This window comes from Oncorhynchus tshawytscha, linkage group LG06 (assembly GCF_018296145.1).
Source record: "Oncorhynchus tshawytscha isolate Ot180627B linkage group LG06, Otsh_v2.0, whole genome shotgun sequence".
Taxonomy (NCBI): domain Eukaryota; kingdom Metazoa; phylum Chordata; class Actinopteri; order Salmoniformes; family Salmonidae; genus Oncorhynchus; species Oncorhynchus tshawytscha.
The window spans coordinates 23144320-23166390 of NC_056434.1; the positions used below are offsets into that span (position 1 = coordinate 23144320).

The window sequence follows — 22071 nt, forward strand, 5'->3', positions numbered from 1 at the left end:
CCAGATTTGTTTTTCAAATCATATGAGCAAAAAAATATTTCGCTTTATCTGGGACCCTAAACCAGACAAAATAAAACGAGCCTATCTATATAATGAATATGAATTGGGTGGGTTGAGATAATTAAATATAAAAGCATTAATCTCTCTCCAAAAGCTTCACTCATTCAAAAGTTTTATTTGAACCCTAAATGGTTCTCAAGTAGATTGCTAAGAAAAGCTCACCCATTGTTTAAAAATGGCATTTTGCCTTTGTGCAGATTGCCATGTCTCATTTTTGATTCATTGAAAATAAGCAAACAAGCATTGCAGAGCTGGCTACAATTTCAATTTCATCCCCCTGAAAAGATATAACAAAATATTACGGCTGAACTCAAATGTGCTGGTTGATAAAATACCTGTATTTATGGGAAATAAGTTTGAAAAGACTATTTTGTTCTTAAATTATATTGTAATGGTAGAGTTATGTCCTTCATGGAGTTATCAGAATGGTATGGGAAGGTCTGCTCAATCCAAGAGTACAACCAATTGATTACAGCATTGCCCTAAAAATGGAGGAGGCGGGTGGCAGCGGGAGGAGGTAGGGTCTGTCTGCCCAATATAAAGGATCAAAACTGTCAAATGAATAAAAATAGCATAAATATGAAAGTACACCAGTTTCATTTGAGGACCAGGATGTTCACAACTGTGCCATACAGATTGCAAAATAGTTGGGAAGAGATTTGATGTACCGGTTCCATGGTACAGGGTGTATGAGTTGATATATAAAACAACGCAAGATTCAAGACATCGTGCTTTTCAGCTAAAATTATTATATAGAATTCTTGCCACCAACAAAATGTTGAGTATTTGGGGCATAAAATCATCGAAGCGCTGCAGATTTTGTTGTGAGGATACAGAATCAATAGACCATTTATTTTGGTATTGCCCTCAGGTAGCCTGTTTCTGGTCTCAGGTTCATGAATGGCTGAAAATGCATAGCATTGATCTAAAATTGACCCTAGAAATAGTGCTGTTAGGAGATCTGGAGAGACCGGGTCAGTCAATCACTAATATACTAATACTCTTAGTAAAAGTATTTATCTTCAACATGCAATCTGTAGATTCTATTCTGTTGAAATTGTACGTTAAACATCATAGCAAAGTTGAAAGATATGTGTTGCGTAGAAACACAAAGTGGGTGGCCAGCAGAAGTAGATGGGAAGCTGAGGATTGGTATGTGGAATTGGAGACAAGTGGGAGTGGAGTTGCTGTGTGAGAGAGCGAATGATGGTCAAAAGATATAATAAAAGTACATTTGAATGGCACTAAGTGGCAGTGTTTGTACAACTAATGCCGGTTTGCCTGAGGCTGATGCCGTGCATGTTACACATGCATATACACACACACACTCTCATTCAAATAAACATATACAAGAACACACACATACATGTAATAGTGCCAGACATGCACACAAACATATGGCATTGCTGTTATGATTTCAGTTGTCCTTGATGTCCTCTGTTTTAAATTTATAATTTGGTTAATTTTTTTTTGCATTGTTTGCTGTTTTCTTCTGTCTTTTCCTTTTTTCTCTTTAGTTCATTCTCTTGGTTGTTGGTGCATTGGGGGATTATTGGGGGTGGAGAATGGAATTAATTGTATTTTTTATTTATTTTTCTTCCGGGGGGGAGGAATGTGGGAGGGGTCTCGAAAGGTTGAGGGACAGCTATTGAGGAACTATGGGGGATTTTGGAGGTTTCGGGTTTCACAAGATTGTGATAATGAAAAATATTTTTATATTTTATATCACTATCATGCACACGCACCCTCGCACATAAGGATGGCTCTGTTGCGGAAAGACTGATACATGTTTGATAGTGTCTTGAGGCTGTATTCTTTGTCCTTCATGGTCTAATACTTTAATGTTACCCCGTCCTTGTGTTTTTTGTACTAAATAATAATTAAAAAATAATAATTTCAAAAATAAAATGACAGCCTCCACTCTTCAGCTTTCCACTAGATGTTGGAACATTGCTGCAGGGAATGGCTTCCATTCAGCCACGAGCATTAGTGTGGTCGGCCATTGATGTTGTATGATTAAGCTTGGCTCGCAGTCGGCATTCCAATTCATCCCAAAAGTATTCGATGGGGTTGAGGTCATGGCTCTGTGCAGACCAGTCAAATTCTTCCACACCAATCTCGACAAACCATTTCTGTATGGACCTCATTTTGTGCAGTGGGGCATTGTCATGCTGAAACAGGAAAAGGTCTTCCGCAAAATGTTGCCACAAAGTCAGAAGTATAGAATCATCTAGTATGTTATTGTATGCTGTAGCGTTAAGATTTCCCTTCACTGGAACTAAGGGGCCTAGCCCAAACCATGAAAAATAGCCCCAGACCATTAATCCTCCTCTTCAAAACTTTACAGTTGACACTATGCATTCGGGCAGGTAGCGTTCTTCTGGCAACCACTAAAAACCCAGATCCGTCCGTCAGACTGCCAGATGGTGAAGCATAATTCTTCACTCCAGAGAACACGTTTCCACTGCTCTGATGTACAAAGGCGGCGAGCTTTAATCAACTCCAGCTGACACTTGGCATTGCACATGGTGATCTTAGGCTTGGGTGAGGCTGCTTGGCCATGGAAACCCATTTTAAGAAGCTCCCAACAAACAGTTATTCTGCTGATGTTGCTTCCAGAGGCAGTTTGGAACTTGGTAGAGTCTTGCAATGGAGAAAACACTATTTTTACGCGCTACTCGTTTCAGCACTCGGTGCTCCTGTTCTGTGAGCTTGTGTGGCCTACCACTTCGTGGCTGAGCAGTTGTTGCTCCTAGATGTTTCTACTTCACAATAACAGCACTTACAGTTGACCAGGGAAGATCTATCAGGGCAGAAATTTGACTACCTGACTAGTTGGAAAGGTGGCATCCTATGACGGTGTCATTGAGCTCTTCAGTAAGGCCATTCTACTGCCAATCATTATCAATGGATATTGCATGGCTGTGTAATCGATTGTATACACCTATCAGCAACGGGAGTGGATGAAAAACTCAAATTGACTCATTTGAAGGGGTGTCCCACATACTATTATATACATACAGTTGAAGTCAGAAGTTTACATACAGTTAGGTTGGAGTCATTAAAACTAGTTTTTTAACCACTCCACAAATGTCTTGTTAACAAACTATATCTTTGGCAAGTCGATTAGGATATCTACTTTGTGCATGACACGTAATTTTTCCAACAATTGTTTAGAGACAGGTTATTTCACATATAATTCACTGTATCACAATTCCAGTGGGTCAGAAGTTTACATACATTAAGTTGACTGTGCCTTTAAACAGCTTGGAAAATTTGAGTCAATTGGAGGAGTACCTGTGGATGTATTTCAATGCCTAACTTCAAACTAAGTGCCTCTTTGCTTGACATCATGGGAAAATCAAAAGAAATAAGCCAAGACCTCAGAAAAAAATTGGAGACCTACACAAGTCTGGTTCCTCCTTGGGAGCAATTTCCAAAGCCTGAAGGTACCACGTTCATCTGTACAAACAATAGTACACAAATATAAACACCATGTGACCACGCAGCCGTCATACTGCTCAGGAAGGAGACGAATTCTGTCTCCTAGAGATTAACGTACTTTGGTGCAAAAAGAGCAAATCAATACCAGAACAACAGCAAAGGACCTTGTGAAGATGCTGGAGGAAACAGGTACAAAAGTATCTATGTCAACAGTAAAATGAGTCTGGCCATAATGTTTGGCCATAATGACCATCGTTATGTTTGGAGGAAAAAAGGGAGGGCTTGCAAGCCGAAGAACACCATCCCAACCGTGAGGGGTGGCGGCATCATGTTGTGGGGGTGCTTTGCTGCAGGAGGGACTGGTGCACTTCACAAAATAGATGGCGTCATGAGGATGGACAATTATGTGGATATATTGAAGCAGCATCTCAAGACATTGGTCAGGAAGTTAAAGCTTGTTCGCAAATGGGTCTTCCAAATGTACAATGACCCCAAGCATACTTCCAAAGTTGTGGCAAAATGGCTTAAGGACAACAAAGTCAAGGTATTGGAGTGGCCATCACAAAGCCCTGACCTCAATCCTATAGAAAAAAATAATTGTGGGCATTACTGAAAAAGCATGTGTGAGCAAGGAGGCCTACAAACCTGACTCTGTTACACCAGCTCTGTCAGGAGGAATGGGCCAAAATTCACCCAACTTATTGTGGAAAGCTTGTGGAAGGCTACCCAAAACGTTTGACACAAGTTAATCAATTTAAAGGCAATGCTACCAAATACTAATTGAGTGTATGTAAACTTCTGACCCACTGGGAATGTGATGAAAGAAATACAAGCTGAAATAAATAATTCTCTATTATTCTGTCATTTCCCATTCTTAAAATAAAGTGGTGATCCTAACTGACCTACAACTGGGAATTTTTACTAGGATTAAATGTCAGGAATTGTGAAAAACTAAGTTTAAATGTATTTGGCTAAGGTGTATGTAAACTTCTGACTTCAACTGTATAGTGTACATACTGGTGCCACACACACTTTCACACTCACCACATATGCTGCTTCTACTAATCCATGCACTGCTGCAGCGCAGTCTATCATCTATCCTGTTGCTTAGTCACTTTGCTCCTACCTATATGTACATAGCTACCTCAATTACCCCGGAACACTGCACATCGACTCGGTACTGGTACTCCCTGTATATTGCTATGTTATTTTTACTCGTTATTGTTATTCATTATTTATTCCTTGCGTCACTATTTCTGTTTTATATTTTTTCTGTTTTATATTTTTTATCTTTAACTCTGCATTGTTGGAAAAGGACCCGTAAGTAAGCATTTCACTATTAGTCTACACTTGTTGTTCACAAAGCAAATCAAATTTGATTAAATTGTGGAAATACACTATATATCTATATGTCCCTAAAAACAATCAGTGAGTTGCAGCAAAAGATGGTGTTTTAGGGGAGAGAAAGGGGTGGATTGATCAATATTTCAAAGCGGTCTGGAAGCAGTGTTCAAAGGGCAGGCTAAGGCTCCTCTGAGAGAGGGAGAGAGAGCAAGAGAGAGCGAGAGGGAGAGAGCAAGAGAGAGCGAGAGAAAGAGCAGACTGTGTTTGTAGATGGCACGGTGGCAAAGAGGATTGTGACCCACTCATCTATAGTGAAATAAGAATTGGGTAAGGCCAGATTCCATCAACCAACCACAGAGTGTTTACAAACTTTACAGTTTAACAAACAACATGAAGATCCATTTAAGACTAGGTGATATGGACTAAAAATAATATCTCAATATTTTTTTTTACTTATGGGCAATTCACAATATACACTACCGTTCAAACGTTTGGGGTCACTTATAAATGTCCTTGTTTTTGAAAGAGAATCACATTTTTTGTTCATTAAAATAACATCAAATTGATCAGAAATACAGTGTAGACATTGTTAATGTTGTAAATGACTATTGTAGCTGGTTATGGGTGATTTTTTAAAATGGAATATCTACATAGGCGTACAGAGGCCCATTGTCAGAAACCATCACTCCTGTGTTCCAATGGCAGGTTGTGTTAGTTAATCCAAGTGTATCATTTTAAAAGGCTAATTGATCATGAGAAAACCCTTTTGCAATTATGTTAGCACAGCTGAAAACTGTTGTTCTGATTAAAGAAGCAATAAAACTTGCCTTCTTTAGACTTGTTGAGTATCTGGAGCATCAGCATTTGTGTGTTCGATTACAGGCTCAAAATGGGCAGAAACAAATAACTTTCTTCTGAAACTCATCAGTCTATTCTTGTTCTGAGAAATTGAGGCTATTCCATGCGAGAAATTGCCAAGAAACTGAAGATCTCGTACAACGCTGTGTCCTACTCTCTTCACAGAACAGCGCAAACTGGCTCTAACTAGAATAGAAAGAGGAGTGGGAGGCCCCAGTGCACAACTCAGCTAGAGGACAAGTACATTAGAGTGTGTAGTTTGAGAAACAGACGCCTCACAAGTCCTCAACTGGCAGCTTCATTAAACAGTACCCGCAAAACACCAGTCTCAACTTCAACAGTGAAGAGGTGACTCCGGGATGCTGGCATTCTAGGCAGAGTTGCAAAGAAAATGCCATATCTCAGAATGGCCAATAAAAAGAAAAGATTAAGATGGGCAAAATAACACAGACACTGTACAGAGGAACTCTGCCTAGAAGGCCAGCATCCAGAAGTCGCCTCCTCACTGTTGACGTTGAGAAATGTTCAGCCTTTGCCAAACCCCTTTAAAAAAAAAAACATTAATTCAGGTGAGAAGTTGTAGGTGAGGGAAATTGCTGATAAATATTCATTTTGGGGTGCATAAATGTAGTTGTACCTGATCCCAACATTTTCTCACTAAAGCATACACACCAGAAGGCCACTGGAATGTATTCATGTCACTGAGGGAGAGAGGGTAATGTATAACGTTTACATTATGTTAGCCATCAGGGATCCTATGGGAGGGATCCTTTTGGAGGAGAAGAGACACAGACTGGTACCAGTCACCATGACAGCTGTGAGTTGGGCAGGAGTAAGCACTTTGGGGCAGAAGTCCGATCAGATGAAGTGAGGAAGAACAGATCTCACTAAGGTTCTGTCTAGCAACAGAGATGCATTGACTGTTCAGATATGTAGGAAGAGACTCAGCATAGGAGAAAAGGTTAAATATCAGTGTTTGTGTGAATATGCCGTCGTCTGTACAGCTGTTTGATCCTTTGGGATAAATAAACTTGGTTTAAGCTTTTATAGTGTCCGTAGAGTTCTTTAATAATTACAACCTAACAAGGTGTAAAGATTATTATTTCACCTTTATTTAACCAGGTAGGCCAGTTGAGAACAAGTTCTCATTTACAACTGCGACCTGGCCAAGATAAAGCTAAGCAATGCGACACAAACAACAGTTACACATGAAATAAACAAAAATACAGTCAATAACACAATAGAAAGTCTATATACAGTGTGTGCAAATGAAGTAAGATTAGGGAGGTAAACGCAATAAATAGGTCATAGTGGCGATATAATTACAATTTAGTTATTAAACACTGGAGTGATAGATGAGCAGAAGATGAATGTGCAAGTAGAGACATGGGTGCAAAGGAGCAAAAAATAAATAACAATATGGGGATGAGGTAGTTGGGTGAGCTATTTACAGATTGGCTATGTACAGGTGCAATGATCTGTAAGCTGCTCTGTCAGCTGATGCTTAAAGTTAGTGAGGTAGATATGAGTCTCCAGCTTCAGTGATTTTTGCAATTCCTTCCAGTCAATGGCAGCAGAGAACTGGAAGGAAAGGCGGCCAAAGAAGGAGTTGGCTTTGGGGGTGACCAGTGAAATATACTTGCTGGAGCATGTGCTACGGGTGGGTGCTGCCATGGTGACCAGTGAGCTGAGATAAGGCGGGGCTTTACCTAGCAAAGACATATAGATGACCTGGAGCCAGTGGGTTTGGTGACGAATATGAAGCGAGGGGCAGCCAACGCGAGCATACAGGTCACAGTGGTGGGTAGTATATGGGGCTTTGGTGACGAAATGGATGGCACTGTGATAGACTGCATCCAATTTGCTGAGTAGAGTGTTGGAGGCTATTTTGTAAATGACATCACCGAAGTCAAGGATCGATAGGATGGTCAGTTTTACGAGGGTATGTTTGGCAGCGTGAGTGAAGGATACTTTGTTGTGAAATAGGAAGCCGATTCTAGATTTAATTTTGGATTGGAGATGGTTAATGTGAGTCTGGAAGGAGAGTTTACAGTCTAAACAGACACCTGGGTATTTGTAGTTGTCTACATATTCTAAGTCAGAACTGTCCAGAGTTGTGATGCTAGACGGGCGGGCAGGTGCGGGCAGCGATCGGTTGAAGAGCGTGCATTTAGTTTTGCTTGCATTTAAGAGCAGTTGGAGGCCACGGAAGGAGAGTTGTATGGCATTGTATTAGGGTTGAGATTTCCCCTTTAAGTCAGGGGTGTCAAACTTATTCCATGGAGGCCGGAGTGTCTGCAGGATTTTAGTTTTTCCTTTCAATTAAGACCTAGACAACCAGGTGAGGGGAGGTTCCTACTAATTAGTGACCTTAATTCATCAATCAAGTACAACGGAGGAGTGAACCCTCAGACTCTCTGCCATCCATGGAATGAGTTTGGCACATGCTTTCAGTCATCAGATGCAATTTCACAGAACATATGTGCATTAATTCTTTACAATAGATAAATGAAGGGTCCAGTCTTTGCTCATGTTCTCCACAGAAGAGGGTGGCAGCAGACATATGATGCACATACCATGGAGGTTTACGAGTTGAATGAGAATGACATTGATCATGTTAATAAACAGACAGGAATGCAACAACGATTAAACAGAGACTCAATGCATGTATTCTGCACATTGAGAGATTAATAGTTGTATGAATTCAGTAAGAGCTAGTTCTGTAACATGACACAATATGACCTATCCATTATCTACAGTGAACATTGTGTTCTGTACAATTACATAAGGGAATATTGCGAACTGGAAAATGAACACACATACAGTTTATGGGTCTTTAATAATTAGGTCATCACTGACCATCTGCTATTGATCTATGCTAATACCTATTTCATAAACAGTGCTGCCCTCGGCATAATGCATATTAGGGGTCACACACATGGGTGGTACCACAAAGGGGACAATAGCATAAAGGCTCTGTCACAGATGCCTCCAGAACTTTAATTTCGCACACCTGTCCCCTATTCCTACTGATTAGTACTTCTATAAGTGTGTCCTTCGGTTTTCATGGGGCTGTCGATTATTGTTACAATGTCCGTTGGTGCGTGTGTGTACCTGTGCTGTGTGTTTTGGGCTTTCGTGCCCTTGTGGATTGCGCAGATGATTACAGGTCTCGTCCCGTGTGTTATTCATTGTGCGCGTGTGTTATTTATTCAAGATACACCTCGCTCTTTTGTTTGGGTTTCAACACTGTGCTTTTGTTACATGTTTGTTTGGACTTCGTCTCCGTGCCTTTGCATGGCATGCCGTAATTTGGTCTTAATAAAACAAACTATTACGCAATCCTGCATTGGTCTCCCGAATCTCTTCATACCAACGTGATAGGCTCTCTCTACCCGGGGCCGAAGTCAAATCCATAATATCTTTTGACTAGGGGTGGACAACAGGATGAAGGAGTATGGTTTTTGTTGTCAATTTAAAAAGGGGACATAATGGTAGCTAATGTTATTGGAAATCATAATGAGTAATATAAAGGGTCGGTCATGCATGCAGACATTTCCATCCCAGTAGTAATGGTGAACAAAAAGCTTTTTAATCCCTCAAGGTCATCAGGGATGTTATTGGACTGGCCACTCACTGTCCTAGTTGGACAAAGTAGTTGTCTTAGCAAATCAAATGTGATGAGTTTAAAGGCTATGCAACAGTATATAACCAACCTACTGTACTTGACTGTGATGTTTTCATGTTTACCCAATGTTCACAAAAGGGAGCATACCACATTCATCAGAACATTACGTCTGTGTTTTTTTTACATATGGTTCTGAAACACAAAACCTATTGGACTATATACTGTATCTTTCCCAGTCATCCATGAAGTGGCTTCCTCACCTCGGTGCACGTTATGCTATTCACACAGTATGCTGCTGCTATGCCATGGAGAAGCTAAAAGCCTCCAGATTCAAAACATTCGATGTACGCAGTGATTTCTGACTTCATCTTTTCAACTGATAGAGTGACATTTAATGGAGTACCAGGTTGGTTTTCTGCATGACAGACAAGGTAGCCGTGCAATCAGTGAGTTAACTCCAACACGGATCACTGTGAAGCCAATCCTCAGAGAACAGCACATGATCATAGATAGCCTAGCAGTAAATATAGATCTGGAAGCAAAGCAGATGCTGTAGATGTTTATATGCCATTTGATGACAGTTTAGTTCCTAGATCCAGCTCTCCGATCTCGTAAAGCGGACCTCAGCAGAGAGACACCCGGTTGGGTTTAAAGATTTGTCTAAAGAGATATGGAGAAATCAGGGTCCAGTAATATACTTCAGCTGAACAAACCCACCCGGATAGATCACTAAACATTCAACCAGGCAAAGCACAGCCATGTTCCCTCAAAGATAAACCATCTTTCATCCAGGTAAGGGGCAGGCATGGATACTTTGGTACACTCTGCCTTTAAAGGGGCCTCACACAGATGGCACTTCCACATGCAACAGGAATCATAAACCATGCACTCCACACTGGGCAGTCACCTCCCCCTCTTACTCACATATTGTATAGCATGCCTCAATCTTTTTGAATTATGTTGAATAAAGATGTGAAAACACTGACAGTCCTTCCATCTGTCTGTCTGTACACAACTCCATGTACTGTACTCTATACTCCACTATGGCTGGGAATTGTCAGTACCCTCACGATACAATATTATAACAATACTTTAGGTGCCGATACAATGTGTATTACGTTTGTCACAATTCTATATGTATTGCAATTCGATACTGCGATTTGATGTTTCAAACATATTGCTCACTATACTGTATGTCTGCTGCAGAGAGATGTGAGAGCATGAGAAAAGGAGTTTTAATTGTTTAGGGAAATAAAAGTGCTGAAAACATTTAAAAAGATGGAGAACAAGCCATAGAATTAAAAATACCTGAGTTGTGGCATAGGTACAGCTGACTAGACCTAGCAAACGCTCCCTACAGTAACAAAAAAGTATATATCGATATAATATCGCAATATGAAACTGTATTGATTCCCCCCCCCACCATCTCCATACTCCACTGTGCTTTTAATTAGGTCGGATTTAAACGAGGCCCTCCATCTTCCTCTGAAGCAGAGCAGGGATGTGTGGGAGGAGTGACATCACTCAGAGGTAGCCTCCTTTTCATAGCTTGCCCACGTTTTTGTGAACATGTGCTGGCTCACTCCCACTCTCTTAAGTGTACGATTTCTGAGAGACCATGGAGGGACAGCAAATGGATTTGGCATGGCATATTTCAACATGTCTAATGCTCAAATAACCTTCAAAGACTTCAAAGTACTGGGCTAGTGGTTTTAGGTACAAAATGCAGCCTGACTGCTGACCATGGCCTCTGCATTCCATTATGGAAGATAAAGAATTGCACAGAAAAGTGCCTTCTACAGAGAACAGCCTTACTAAGTACAGAGAAAAGACAATTAGCCTAATGGATGAAAACAAATAGTCTCTTCTTAGGGTACTAAAATAGGCAAGTTATATAGAGGACAAATATGAGGTGAGGCAGACTGACAGATAATCCTACACTCATCCTCCCACACACACAAATGTGCACACACACCATGTTGGCAAACCTTGAGCAGGAGTAGGGTTGGGTGGTGTCCTGATTTTCATATCGTCATACCGTCCTCCTCTCATCCCAGGAATTATGCTATTAGTACACAAGGGGTTGCTTAAAATGCAAAAGAAACTCCATTGGACATCTATTATCAGAATGATAACAAAATTAACACAAACTAATAGCGAATTTCAACAGAGGCTGCTAACTAAATATGCTAACGAGCGCAAACAGAAATAAACGAATTGCAAAGACAAGCAATCCAGCTCATAAAGCTATACAAGTAATATAAACTCACGTAAACTCGTACATCGCCTTGGTCCGTACAATTGCCCTTTTTTTAGCACCCCAAAAACGTAATACTTCCAGATCAACTGTAATGTCAATACCATTGTAAAGCACAATTTCTCCCCTTTCCAACAGAACCAATTACATGACCTAAACGCTGCCCGTTTCTGCATAATTCAAGCAGGCAATGAGCCCTGTCGGGTCTTTTTAAAAATGGCGAGTGGGGAAGCGAAACTAATGCGTGATAGTGAGAAGGAGAGATGTCCTGTGGGAAAATTGCTTTTTTTCACTCGATCTGTCCAACTTATCACCTTATCGCCTCTAAAATGTAAATAAAACACTATAAATAGTTTATATAATGTGTCATTACATACCTATTTGAAGGTTTGTGTCAAATTTGAATCGGGTTTTTAGGGCGGTACTAAAGTGATCTTAGAAGTAAACAGCGGCTTTGAGAATGATGATCGCATGCAATGATGACACAAAAACATGACTAGGTATCCCCCCTTACCCCCATCACTGTCCATTTCATGTTTTTAAGGGATGAGAGAAGTGCTACACCTGGTGGAAAGAGATTGTAAGACAGAAATAGTTGCTGTATGCGTGCCGTACGTTACGACAAGACACGTCTAGATGTAACGGAGGGTCCATTTTTTCAACTTTTCTCCAATACTATAGAGCCATTACCATGTCGATCAACGCTTAAATAGAAACATAGTTCACACCCCCAATTTTGAAGTCAACACAGTCGCTACAGTCCCATTAGTTTTCTTTGTAGCCTCGTTTGAATGTTGCGGTTGCGCACATTTGTACGGAATGGGGTGAGTTTACGTTATAGGTAGTAGCTACTGATTTTTTTTGTTTGTTGAGTTTGGACATTTACAAGTGAATGTGAAAGGGAGACATTGTGCAAATAAATAAAGTTTTGACCATGCTTGTCTGAAGGAACAACAGTACTAGTTTTGGAGCAGTGTGTACATGCTGTGTCTGTGTGGAGTCGCTAGGGTAACGGGACTTCCTGCTCTGCTCAGAGAATAGGGGGAGGAGTAGACGGTCGGAGAACCGAAGAAATTACGGGAAAAATGTACGTAAATAAATCTAGATAGCAGGAGTAGCAGCTGTACAGAACTCATCCAAAACAGTTTGACTTCTCAAACACGGCAGAAAGCTAACACTATATGATAACCCGTCTCCTTATTAATTCAGCCACTTACTTCGCTAACTAGCAAGTTAAACCAAATACACAGCTGGACTCACCAGCTCCAGCTTTCTCCCGTTGTGCTATATATAAACAAACACATGACTGGCTCAACTATTCTGGGGAACTACCGTGAGCTTCATAATGTAAAATAATGTGACCGGTGAAATGAAGAACGCATCTGCTTTGTTCCCTAACGTATTGTACAAGTTGACTGCAGGTATTATCTTAATAAGCTACAAATATTCAAATGTATTGAAAAACTTCCAATCAATAGTTTTGATGGTATTGAAAAACCACCCCGTGGCCATTTCCAAATATCCTGGTATATATGGCATACCGCCCAAGCCTTAGCAGGAGAAATGAAAGGAAATATAACATATACAAGTTCTGAGACTGCGCGAAAAGGATGTTACTGATAGCACTGTGATAGGAAGGTCTTTATCTTAAAAGAGAAGCACAAATTGAACACCAACAGCATTCCCATGACAGCAAAAGTACAAAACCGTGTCTTTGCCACTTCCTCTATAGAGAACTTGATGAATTCAATGGATACATACTAATATATGGATATATCATGCATCCACCTGTTGTATGGTGAATGTGAACATTTAAGACTGGTCAAAGAACAATAATGCTTTAGTCTTGTGTGAGATAACACAAATGTGCCTCTCAAAGAGAATAATTTCATCCTCATTGTCCATGCAGCAAAACAACACAGCCTAATCCATTTCAAACACACTTTGCTTCTAGAGAAATGAAAATGTTCATAAGGATTAGCTCTTTCAAACATGCTCCAGATGCCAGAGCATTCATACCTCATTAACAGTAAAGCCTAAGAAGAAGAAACCTTGGTCACACAGAACACTCCAAACAGAGTATGGCATTACCATGCCACTGGATGCTACATACTAGCCTGCCATTTTCAGGGGGAAATTATGTACTGCCAACAAAGTAAACCTAGGCCTACTGCCTGTCAATTATCTATGGAGGCCATTATTTCTCAAACATAATAACATGTCATCCATGGGGATTTAGTGCAATATTAGATTTATATATTTATATATATATATATTAGCAATATTAGATTACATACAGTTGAAGTCAGAAGTTTATATTCACCTTATCCAAATAAATTTAAACTCAGTTTTTCACAATTCCCGACATTTAATCCTAATTCTCTGTCCTAGGTCAGTTAGGATCCCTACTTTATTTTAAGAATGTGAAATGTCAGAATAATAGGAGAGAATTATTTATTTCAGCTTTTATTTATTTCATCACATTCCCAGTGGGTCAGAAGTTTACATACACTCAATTAGTATTTAGTAGCATTGCCTTTAAATTGTTTAACTTGGGTCAAACATTTTGGGTAGCCTTCCACAAGCTTCCCACAATAAATTGGGTGAATTTTGGGCCATTCCTCATGACAGAGCTGGTGTAACTGAGTCAGGTTTGTAGGCCTCCTTGCTCGCATATGATTTTTCAGTTCTGCCTGCAAATTTTCTATAGGATTGAGGTCAGGGCTTTGTGATGGCCACTCTAATACCTTGACTCCATTGACCTTAAGCCATTTTGCCACAACTTTGGAAGTATGCTTGGGGTCATTGTCCATTTGGAAGACCCATTTGCGACCAAGCTTTAACTTCCTGACTGATTTCTTGAGATGTTACTTCAATATATCCACATAATTTTCCATCCTCATGATGCCATCTATTTTGTGAAGTGCACCAGTTCCTCCTGCAGCAAAGCACCCCCACAACATGATTCCGCCACCCCCGTGCTTCACAGTTGGGATGGTATTCTTCGGCTTGCAAGCATCCCCCTTTTTTCTCCAAACATAGCGATGGTCATTTCTCCAAAAAGTATGATGGACATTTCTCCAAAAAGTACAATCTTTGTCCCCATGTGCAGTTGCAAACCGTAGTCTGGCTCTTCTATGGCGGATTTGGAGCAGTGGCTTCTTCCTTGCTGAGCGGCCTTTCAGGTCAAGTCGATATAGGCCTCGTTTTACTGTGGATATAGATACTTTTGTACCTGTTTCCTCCATCATCTTCACAAGGTAATTTGTTGTTGTTCTGAGATTGATTTGCACTTTTTCGGACAAAAGTACGTTAATCTCCAGGAGACAGAACGCGTCTCCTTCCTGAGAGGTATGACGGCTGCATGGTACCATGGTGTTTATACTTGCGTACTATTGTTTGTACAGATGAACGTGTACCTTCAAGCATTCGGAAATTGCTCCTAAGGATGAACCAGAGGTGTGGAGGTCCACATTTTTTTTCTGAGGTCTTGGCTGATTTCTTTAGATTTTCCCATGATGTCAAGCAAAGAGGCACTGAGTTTGAAGGTAGGCCTTGAAATACATCCACAGGTACTCCTCCAATTGACTCAAATGATGTCAATTAGCCTACCAGAAGCTTCTAAAGCCATGACATCATTTTCTGGAATTTTCCAAGCTGTTTAAAGGCACAGTCAGCTTAGTGTATGTAAACTTCTGACCCATTGGAATTGTGAAATTTGTCTGTAAACAATTTTTGGAAAAATGACTTGTGTCATGCACAAAGTAAATGTCCTAACCGCCTTGCAAAAACTATAGTTTATTAACAAGAAATTTGTGGAGTGGTTGAAAAACAAGTTTTAATGACTCCAACCTAGGTGTATGCAAACTTCCAACTTCAACTGTATACACTTGGATTCAAATGATGTGGAAAAGTAGCCTATATTTGAGGTAGGCTACATAATTTGACAATAACAATACACATACCCGTCAAAATGCATGATCATTATGTTACACAATACCTGACAGAATTGTTGGCTTTTAGAAGTCTGAACTTGTGTGCAGCGAGACAAATGTAGCTATAGTTCAGGCAGACAGCTGTCAAATGTACAATTCATTCAAGGTATATTCAAGGAAATCCAGAAGTAGCCTAAAACAAATGTGCCAAAGGGAGATAAAAAAAAAATGCTTCTCACAATTTCTTAAGTCTACTCTGAAATTGTATTGGTGCATGTGCTGTAACAACTTCTGCAATTCAAGACTGCCGATTCTCTTCAACTAGCCTACACGGCCCACTCCCAAGCGAAGTGAGTCTGTTGGAGCTGTCCAGTAATAGGGGGTGCTGAATGATTCCTACACGCATAACAGCAGCAGCCATGAGATGCGGTTCTCTGCGACAGCGCTCAACAAAAATCATGCTATGAAAATAAAATAATGGATTCCAACATTCTGATAAAGCTGGCACATAAAATAACTTTTGTAATTATTTCAATCTATCGAATGACAGAGTTCTCATCTCTGTAAAAGAACAACCAGCAGCCCCTCTAGTGGCCTTCTGGAGAGAGTGGAGGCAGCCAGCACAAGAATGAGTTGACCTACAAAGTCAAGACAAACTGACTGGTGTTTTTTGTGCTTGGTTTAAAGTGTGCTTATTTATAACCAGGCGGCATAGTTAGGATAATATCGTTGGAATTATGCATGTGTTTGGAACAGGTTTTTTCTGGCCCTTATGCCCATACATGGGGTCTACATCCTACACACTAGGCAAATCATCACTTCTCAGGTTATGGAAATTGTGTGGATTCAGTTCAAAGCAGAGAGGTTGTCATGGCACCCTCATCCTTGGCAAATCTCAAAAAAGAATCAATAATGAATTGGGGTTTTGTTCTACCAAAATAGTCTCTTCAGCTTGAGATGTAACAGCTGGGATCCAAAATCTCTCAGTGTATTGGGTATTGATGATCTTGTTTCTACTACGATTGTTAATTTTTCTTTTCAAATCATTTAGAGGTGAATACAAATGGGTGCAATACAAATTTACTGTGCTATAAGAGCCCTACATGACTTAATATTTCACCCGAGAGAGCTAGGAGCAGTGGGGGAGATTGTTCTTTAACAGAACTAATGGCATTTCCAAAAGAAAAGCCTTCTAGAGGAAAAAGTATGTCATCAGTGTCAATGCTCTATTTTTACGAACACATTACTTTTAGAGTCCAAAAATACTTTCCATTGGGAATATAAGAGGGGAAACCTTCTGCCAAGAACATTTCACTTTACTGGGTGGAATATCCTTTTAATGTTTTCAATATGAGATACATTCATCAGAATAGGCTCTCTACTGAGTTAGTGACATGTCTAAAAATAGGACCATCAAATCAGAACAAAATCTAACGGGCTGATAACATAAACTTGCCAGGGTGGCAACCAAATCTAACTAACAATGATTATTTGGGATTAGCCTAGTTTAAAGTGTTCAGACTAAAATTGTCAATTGTGTCATGATCAAGAAGCCTTATAATAAAAACTGACATGGCCACACTTGGAGAGTGGATCTAAAAATATAATCTCTGTCTCTTGGTTGATTAATTTCAGTAAACAAAGCACCTTTTCAGACGTTTGCAAATGCTATAAATTATTTTGAGTCCGTGACAGAATGCAAAGCAATTAAAACGAGTAAAACTGCCTATTCTAAGTTGTGGTTAGCTTACATTTTCTATGTAGGGTCGTTCCATTTGATTTCAATTGTTTTTTGACCACACCCCTTTTGAGTTGAACAAAACTTTCTGTACATGTATGCCCATGGTAGAAGTGGTCAGAAAGTAACTTTTTGGGCCTGAATGCCAAAACATTCAGGAGATAAAGGTGCTCAAAGTTGACCCATTTTGCATACCCCACCATACCATGAGACATCCATGTCTTCATCCCTGGAAAATATTAATGGTTGAGTTTGATATCGATTAAAAGCTTATAATCAGGGTTGTGAAAATATTTTCTAATTTAATTTTTGAAAGTATTTTTTTAACCTTTAACACCAATCATCATAAAATGGTTAAACTTCCATTTTTTCTGCATATGTTGTAGTTTAGATGCCAATTTACATAATCTGAAGTGTTTGTGTTGTGCCCACAATCGTTGAGACATAGCATCATCTTGTATACTGAGTACAGTAGGTGTCATTTCAATCAGAGAAATATAATTCATACAATGGATATATCCCTTCAGACCACTGCAATCTAGCTGGTACACCATTGACATTTACATTTTTACTTCCAATTGCTCCCACAAAAATAGCTGCCGGTCCACCCACCATGAAATGTCACCATAGAATGTTTGTTCTATTATCCATATTTCTATTATTTCAATAGGTTTCCTATAGTAGATTGACAGTATAATTTAAAACAACTGATATTCCCCATTTAAGTCAACAATCTTTGATGACAAAAAAATTACATTGTTATTCAAAAACATTTTTTTTCAAGAAATGATAAAGTAGTTTGTGAGCTTTTCAATTATATTAAAATCAACAGTTTATATTTTCCAGTGATGAAGACCTGGATGTCTCATGGTATGGTGATGTATGAAAAATGGGACAACTTTGAGCACATCCATCTCATGAATGTTTGGCCATTCAGGTCCAAAATGTCACTTTCTGACCACTTCTACCATGGGCAAATATGTAAGAAAAGTTTAATTCAAATCAAATGGGGTGAGGTTAAAAAGTGTTTGAAATCAAATGGAATGACCGAGCATATCAAATGATATTGCTTCTTGTGGTAGGTTTTATTCCAAACCTTTGATTTCTTTAAGCTGAATCAAGTCCTGCATGCAGGCTCTTATAAAGGAATAGCAATATTGCTGTTTGGGTGTTATTTGCGGGCCAATGCACCAACAGGTCTATTTTTGAAATGACATTGAATTCAGTTCTTATTGATACCGCATTCTACTTGTGGCTGAAGGGCTTTGCAGGGTTAATGTATTCCACGGAGATAACGGTAACGACATAACGTGAAAGGGATGTATAGGTAGCCTATTAAATGTTACAGACTCAGCAGAATCACAGTTTTGCATTGCTAAGTATATCACGTAAGGATGTGCGGCAGAAGTAAAACAAATAAATTACAGTGAGAGTAGGCCTACGCTAAGTTGTGACTCACATGGATTCAACATGTGATGGCCACTACAGTGGGCACAAAGACTTACATTGAGGTGATGTTCTTGAACACATCTTCGATACTGTTATTTCCATTGTTCCCAGTATCTTGCAGTGCAAGCAGGGGAAAGAATTTCCCATTGTCAGACTTATTGCAATAGATCTCAGTTGGAGAACAGCTGCAGGTTGGCGGGCAGTCCAGCATATTGCTCAAGTAGTCCTGAAAGATGGTCAAAAGAAACAATACCCTCCACCAGCAAATTCGTGGTGGAATAAAAAATGAATCCATGACTCAACGTTTATTAGGACAATATCCTTGATGTTTTTGAACCTCCAAATCGGAGACCGTCTAAATATGCAATTATGTGGTGTGTGCGCGCGGGCGAGTGAATGTATGGAGGTATGTCAAATTGATGCGAATGAGCTAATGTCCATCTATTTCACAGATGAGGAAGAAGGAGAAAAAAATACTCCGTCAAAGTGGGAATGGTTCAAAAAGCAGTACTCCAAGCTTGTCCTCCTCTCTAGAATGCATAGTATATGTTACCCTGTATTCATGCTGCCGTTAGCCGCTTAGTTCCAGGTTGTACTAGCACCGCTCCAAGACTCCGAGGGATAGCGCGTTGAAGAAAGTGACGAGAGAGAGAAAGCGAGGTCCATGCTCAAAGCATTAAGTCCCACCTACAGGGCAAAATGGAAACTGACACACCTGCAACTCAGGATGCAGCTCAAATCAGATCATAACAGCAATTGCACACAGAGCGTGGGCTATACTATAGCACAATAACAATAGGCTACATATTTATGGTGATTTATCATTAGGCCTAGGGTTGGATTTTCATTTACACATCGGGCGTCCAGGCCACAATGTATCATTTTTAAAGGGCTACGCCTAGACAATCAAGAATGGCAACAAAACATCTAAAAGGCAGCCAGTATGATGAAGATTAACTTGAGTTAAATATTCACAAAAATATTTCTCATTCATGAATATCTCATTTACGACTGCATATACAGTGCATTTTGAAAGCTTTCAGACCCTTTGACTTTTCCACATTTTGATACTTTACAGCCTTATTCTAAAATGGTTTAAATATTGTTTTCCCCTCATTAATCTACACACACAATACCCCATAATGAAAAAGCAAAAACAGGTTCAGAAATGTTAGCAAATTTATTTAAAAAACAAACAGAATTTTGATATTTACATAGTATTCAGACACTTTACTCAGTACTTTGTTGAAACACCTTTGGCAGCGATTACAGCCTCGAGACTTCTTGGGTATGATGCTACAAGCTTGGCACACCTGTATTTGGTGCGTTTCTCACATTCTTCACTGCAGATCCTCTCAAACTCTGTCAGGTTGGATGGGGAGAGTCTCCTCACAGATATTTTCAGGTCTCTTCAGAGATGTTCGATTGGGGTTCAGGTCCAGGCTCTGGCTGGGCCACTCAAGGACATTGAGAACTTGTTCTCAACTGGCCTACCTGGTTAAAGAAAGGTGAAAATAAAATAAATACAAATTTGTGGAGTGCTGAAGATATTGTTGTCCTTCTGGAAGTTTCTACCATCTCCACAGAGGAACTCAGTTTTGCCAGGTGGCCAGCTCTAGAAAGGGTCTTGGTGGTTCCAAACTTCTTCCATTTATGAATGATGGAGGCCACTGAGTTTTTGGGGACCTTTTTTTATTTCACCTTTATTTAACCAGGTAGGCCAGTTGAGAACAAGTTCTCACTTACAACTGCGACCTGGCCAAGATAAAGCAAAGCAGTGTGACAAAAACAACTACACAGAGTTACACATGAGATAAACAAAAGTACAGTCAATAACACAATAGAAAAATCTGTATACAATGTGTGCAAACCTTCAATGCTGCAGACATTTTTTGGTACCCTTCCCTAGATCCTTGCCTCAACACATTCCTGTCTTGGAGCACTACAGACAATTCATTCGAACTCATGGCTTCGTTTTTGCTCTGACATGCATGGTCAACTGTGGGACCTTATATAAACAGGTGTGTGCCTTTCCAAATAATAATATCCAATCATTTGAATTTACCACAGGTGGACTCCAATCAAGTTGTAGAAACATCTCAAGGATGATCAATGGAAACAGGATGCACCTGAGCTCAATTTCAAGTGAGTTTCATAGCAAAGGGTCTGAATACTTATGTAAATAAGGTCATTCATTTTTTGTTTTGTAAAAAATTTACAAAAAATTCTAAAAACCTGTTTTCACTTTGCCTTTATGGGGTATTGTGTGTAGATTGATGAGGGGGGGGCAAAGTATTTCATCCATTTTAGAGTAAGGCTGTAATCTAACAAAATGTGTAAAAAGTCAAGGGGTCTTTCTGAATGCACTGTATTAATTAGATACTGACTGTCAGCACTTAGTGGCCAACAGCAACACCCCAAAAGAAAGTTCAGATGTGCCAGGTGAACCTGCAACCACAACACTTCAATTACATTTGACATACAATCATCTCTAAGCATTATAGGGATATGGCTCTGAATATATACAGCAACACAATCCCCATAAGCATTCATGTTTCTTCTATGAATTTTATATCCTTGTATTGCTACTGCTGTATCATCAAATTAATTATCTAAGTGAGTATCAGAAATGGCTAATATATGAGTGTTATATGATGTTAGCAAGTTATTGATTTCATTAACCTTATTTCTAAGACTACATATATTAATATGGGCTATTTTCAGCCCTTTCCTTATCAGAGATAGACATAATGTGGAAAAGAGCAAACAAAGCCAGATAAAAAAATATACACCACCGTTCAAATGTTTGGGGTCACTTAGAAATGACCTTGTTTTTGAAAGAAAAGTACATTTTTTGTCCATTAAAATAACATCAAATTGATCCGAAATACAGTGTAGACATTGTTAATGTTGTAAATGACTATTGCAGCTGGAAACGGATGATTTTTAATGGAATATCTACATAGGTGTACAGAGGCCCATTATGAGCAACCATCACTCCTGTGATCCAATGGCACATCTTTTAAAAGGATAATTGAAATTAGAAAACCCTTTTGCAATTATGTTAGCACAGCTGAAATCTGTTGTTCTGATTAAACAAGCAATAAAACTGGCTTTCTTTAGACTAGTTGAGTATCTGGAGCATCAGCATTTGTGGGTTTGATTACAGGCTCAAAATGGGCAGAAACAAATAACTTTCTTCTGATACTCATCAGTCTATTCTTGTTCTGAGAAATTGAGGCTATTCCATGTGAGAAATTGCCAAGAAACTGAAGATCTCGTACAACGCTGTGTACTACTTCCTTCACAGAACAACGCAAACTGGCTCTAACCAGAGTAGAAAGAGGAGTGGGAGGCC

At 39.6% G+C, this 22071-nt stretch overlaps 1 protein-coding gene across 4 annotated transcripts in view; it reads right to left on the reverse strand.

The window, feature by feature from the left end:
• The window catches only part of LOC112252252 (neurotrophic tyrosine kinase, receptor, type 3a), a 293700-nt gene extending 274345 nt beyond the window's left edge, over positions 1–19355 (reverse strand). For all 4 annotated transcript variants that reach the window (XM_024423331.2, XM_042323085.1, XM_024423330.2 and 1 more), the window contains exon 1: positions 18770–19355. In XM_024423331.2, coding sequence (XP_024279099.1) covers positions 18770–19008 — 239 coding nt within the window. In that variant the 5' untranslated portion in view covers positions 19009–19355. The remainder of the gene's footprint in view (positions 1–18769) is intronic.
• Between the last annotated feature and the right edge of the window lie 2716 nt (positions 19356–22071).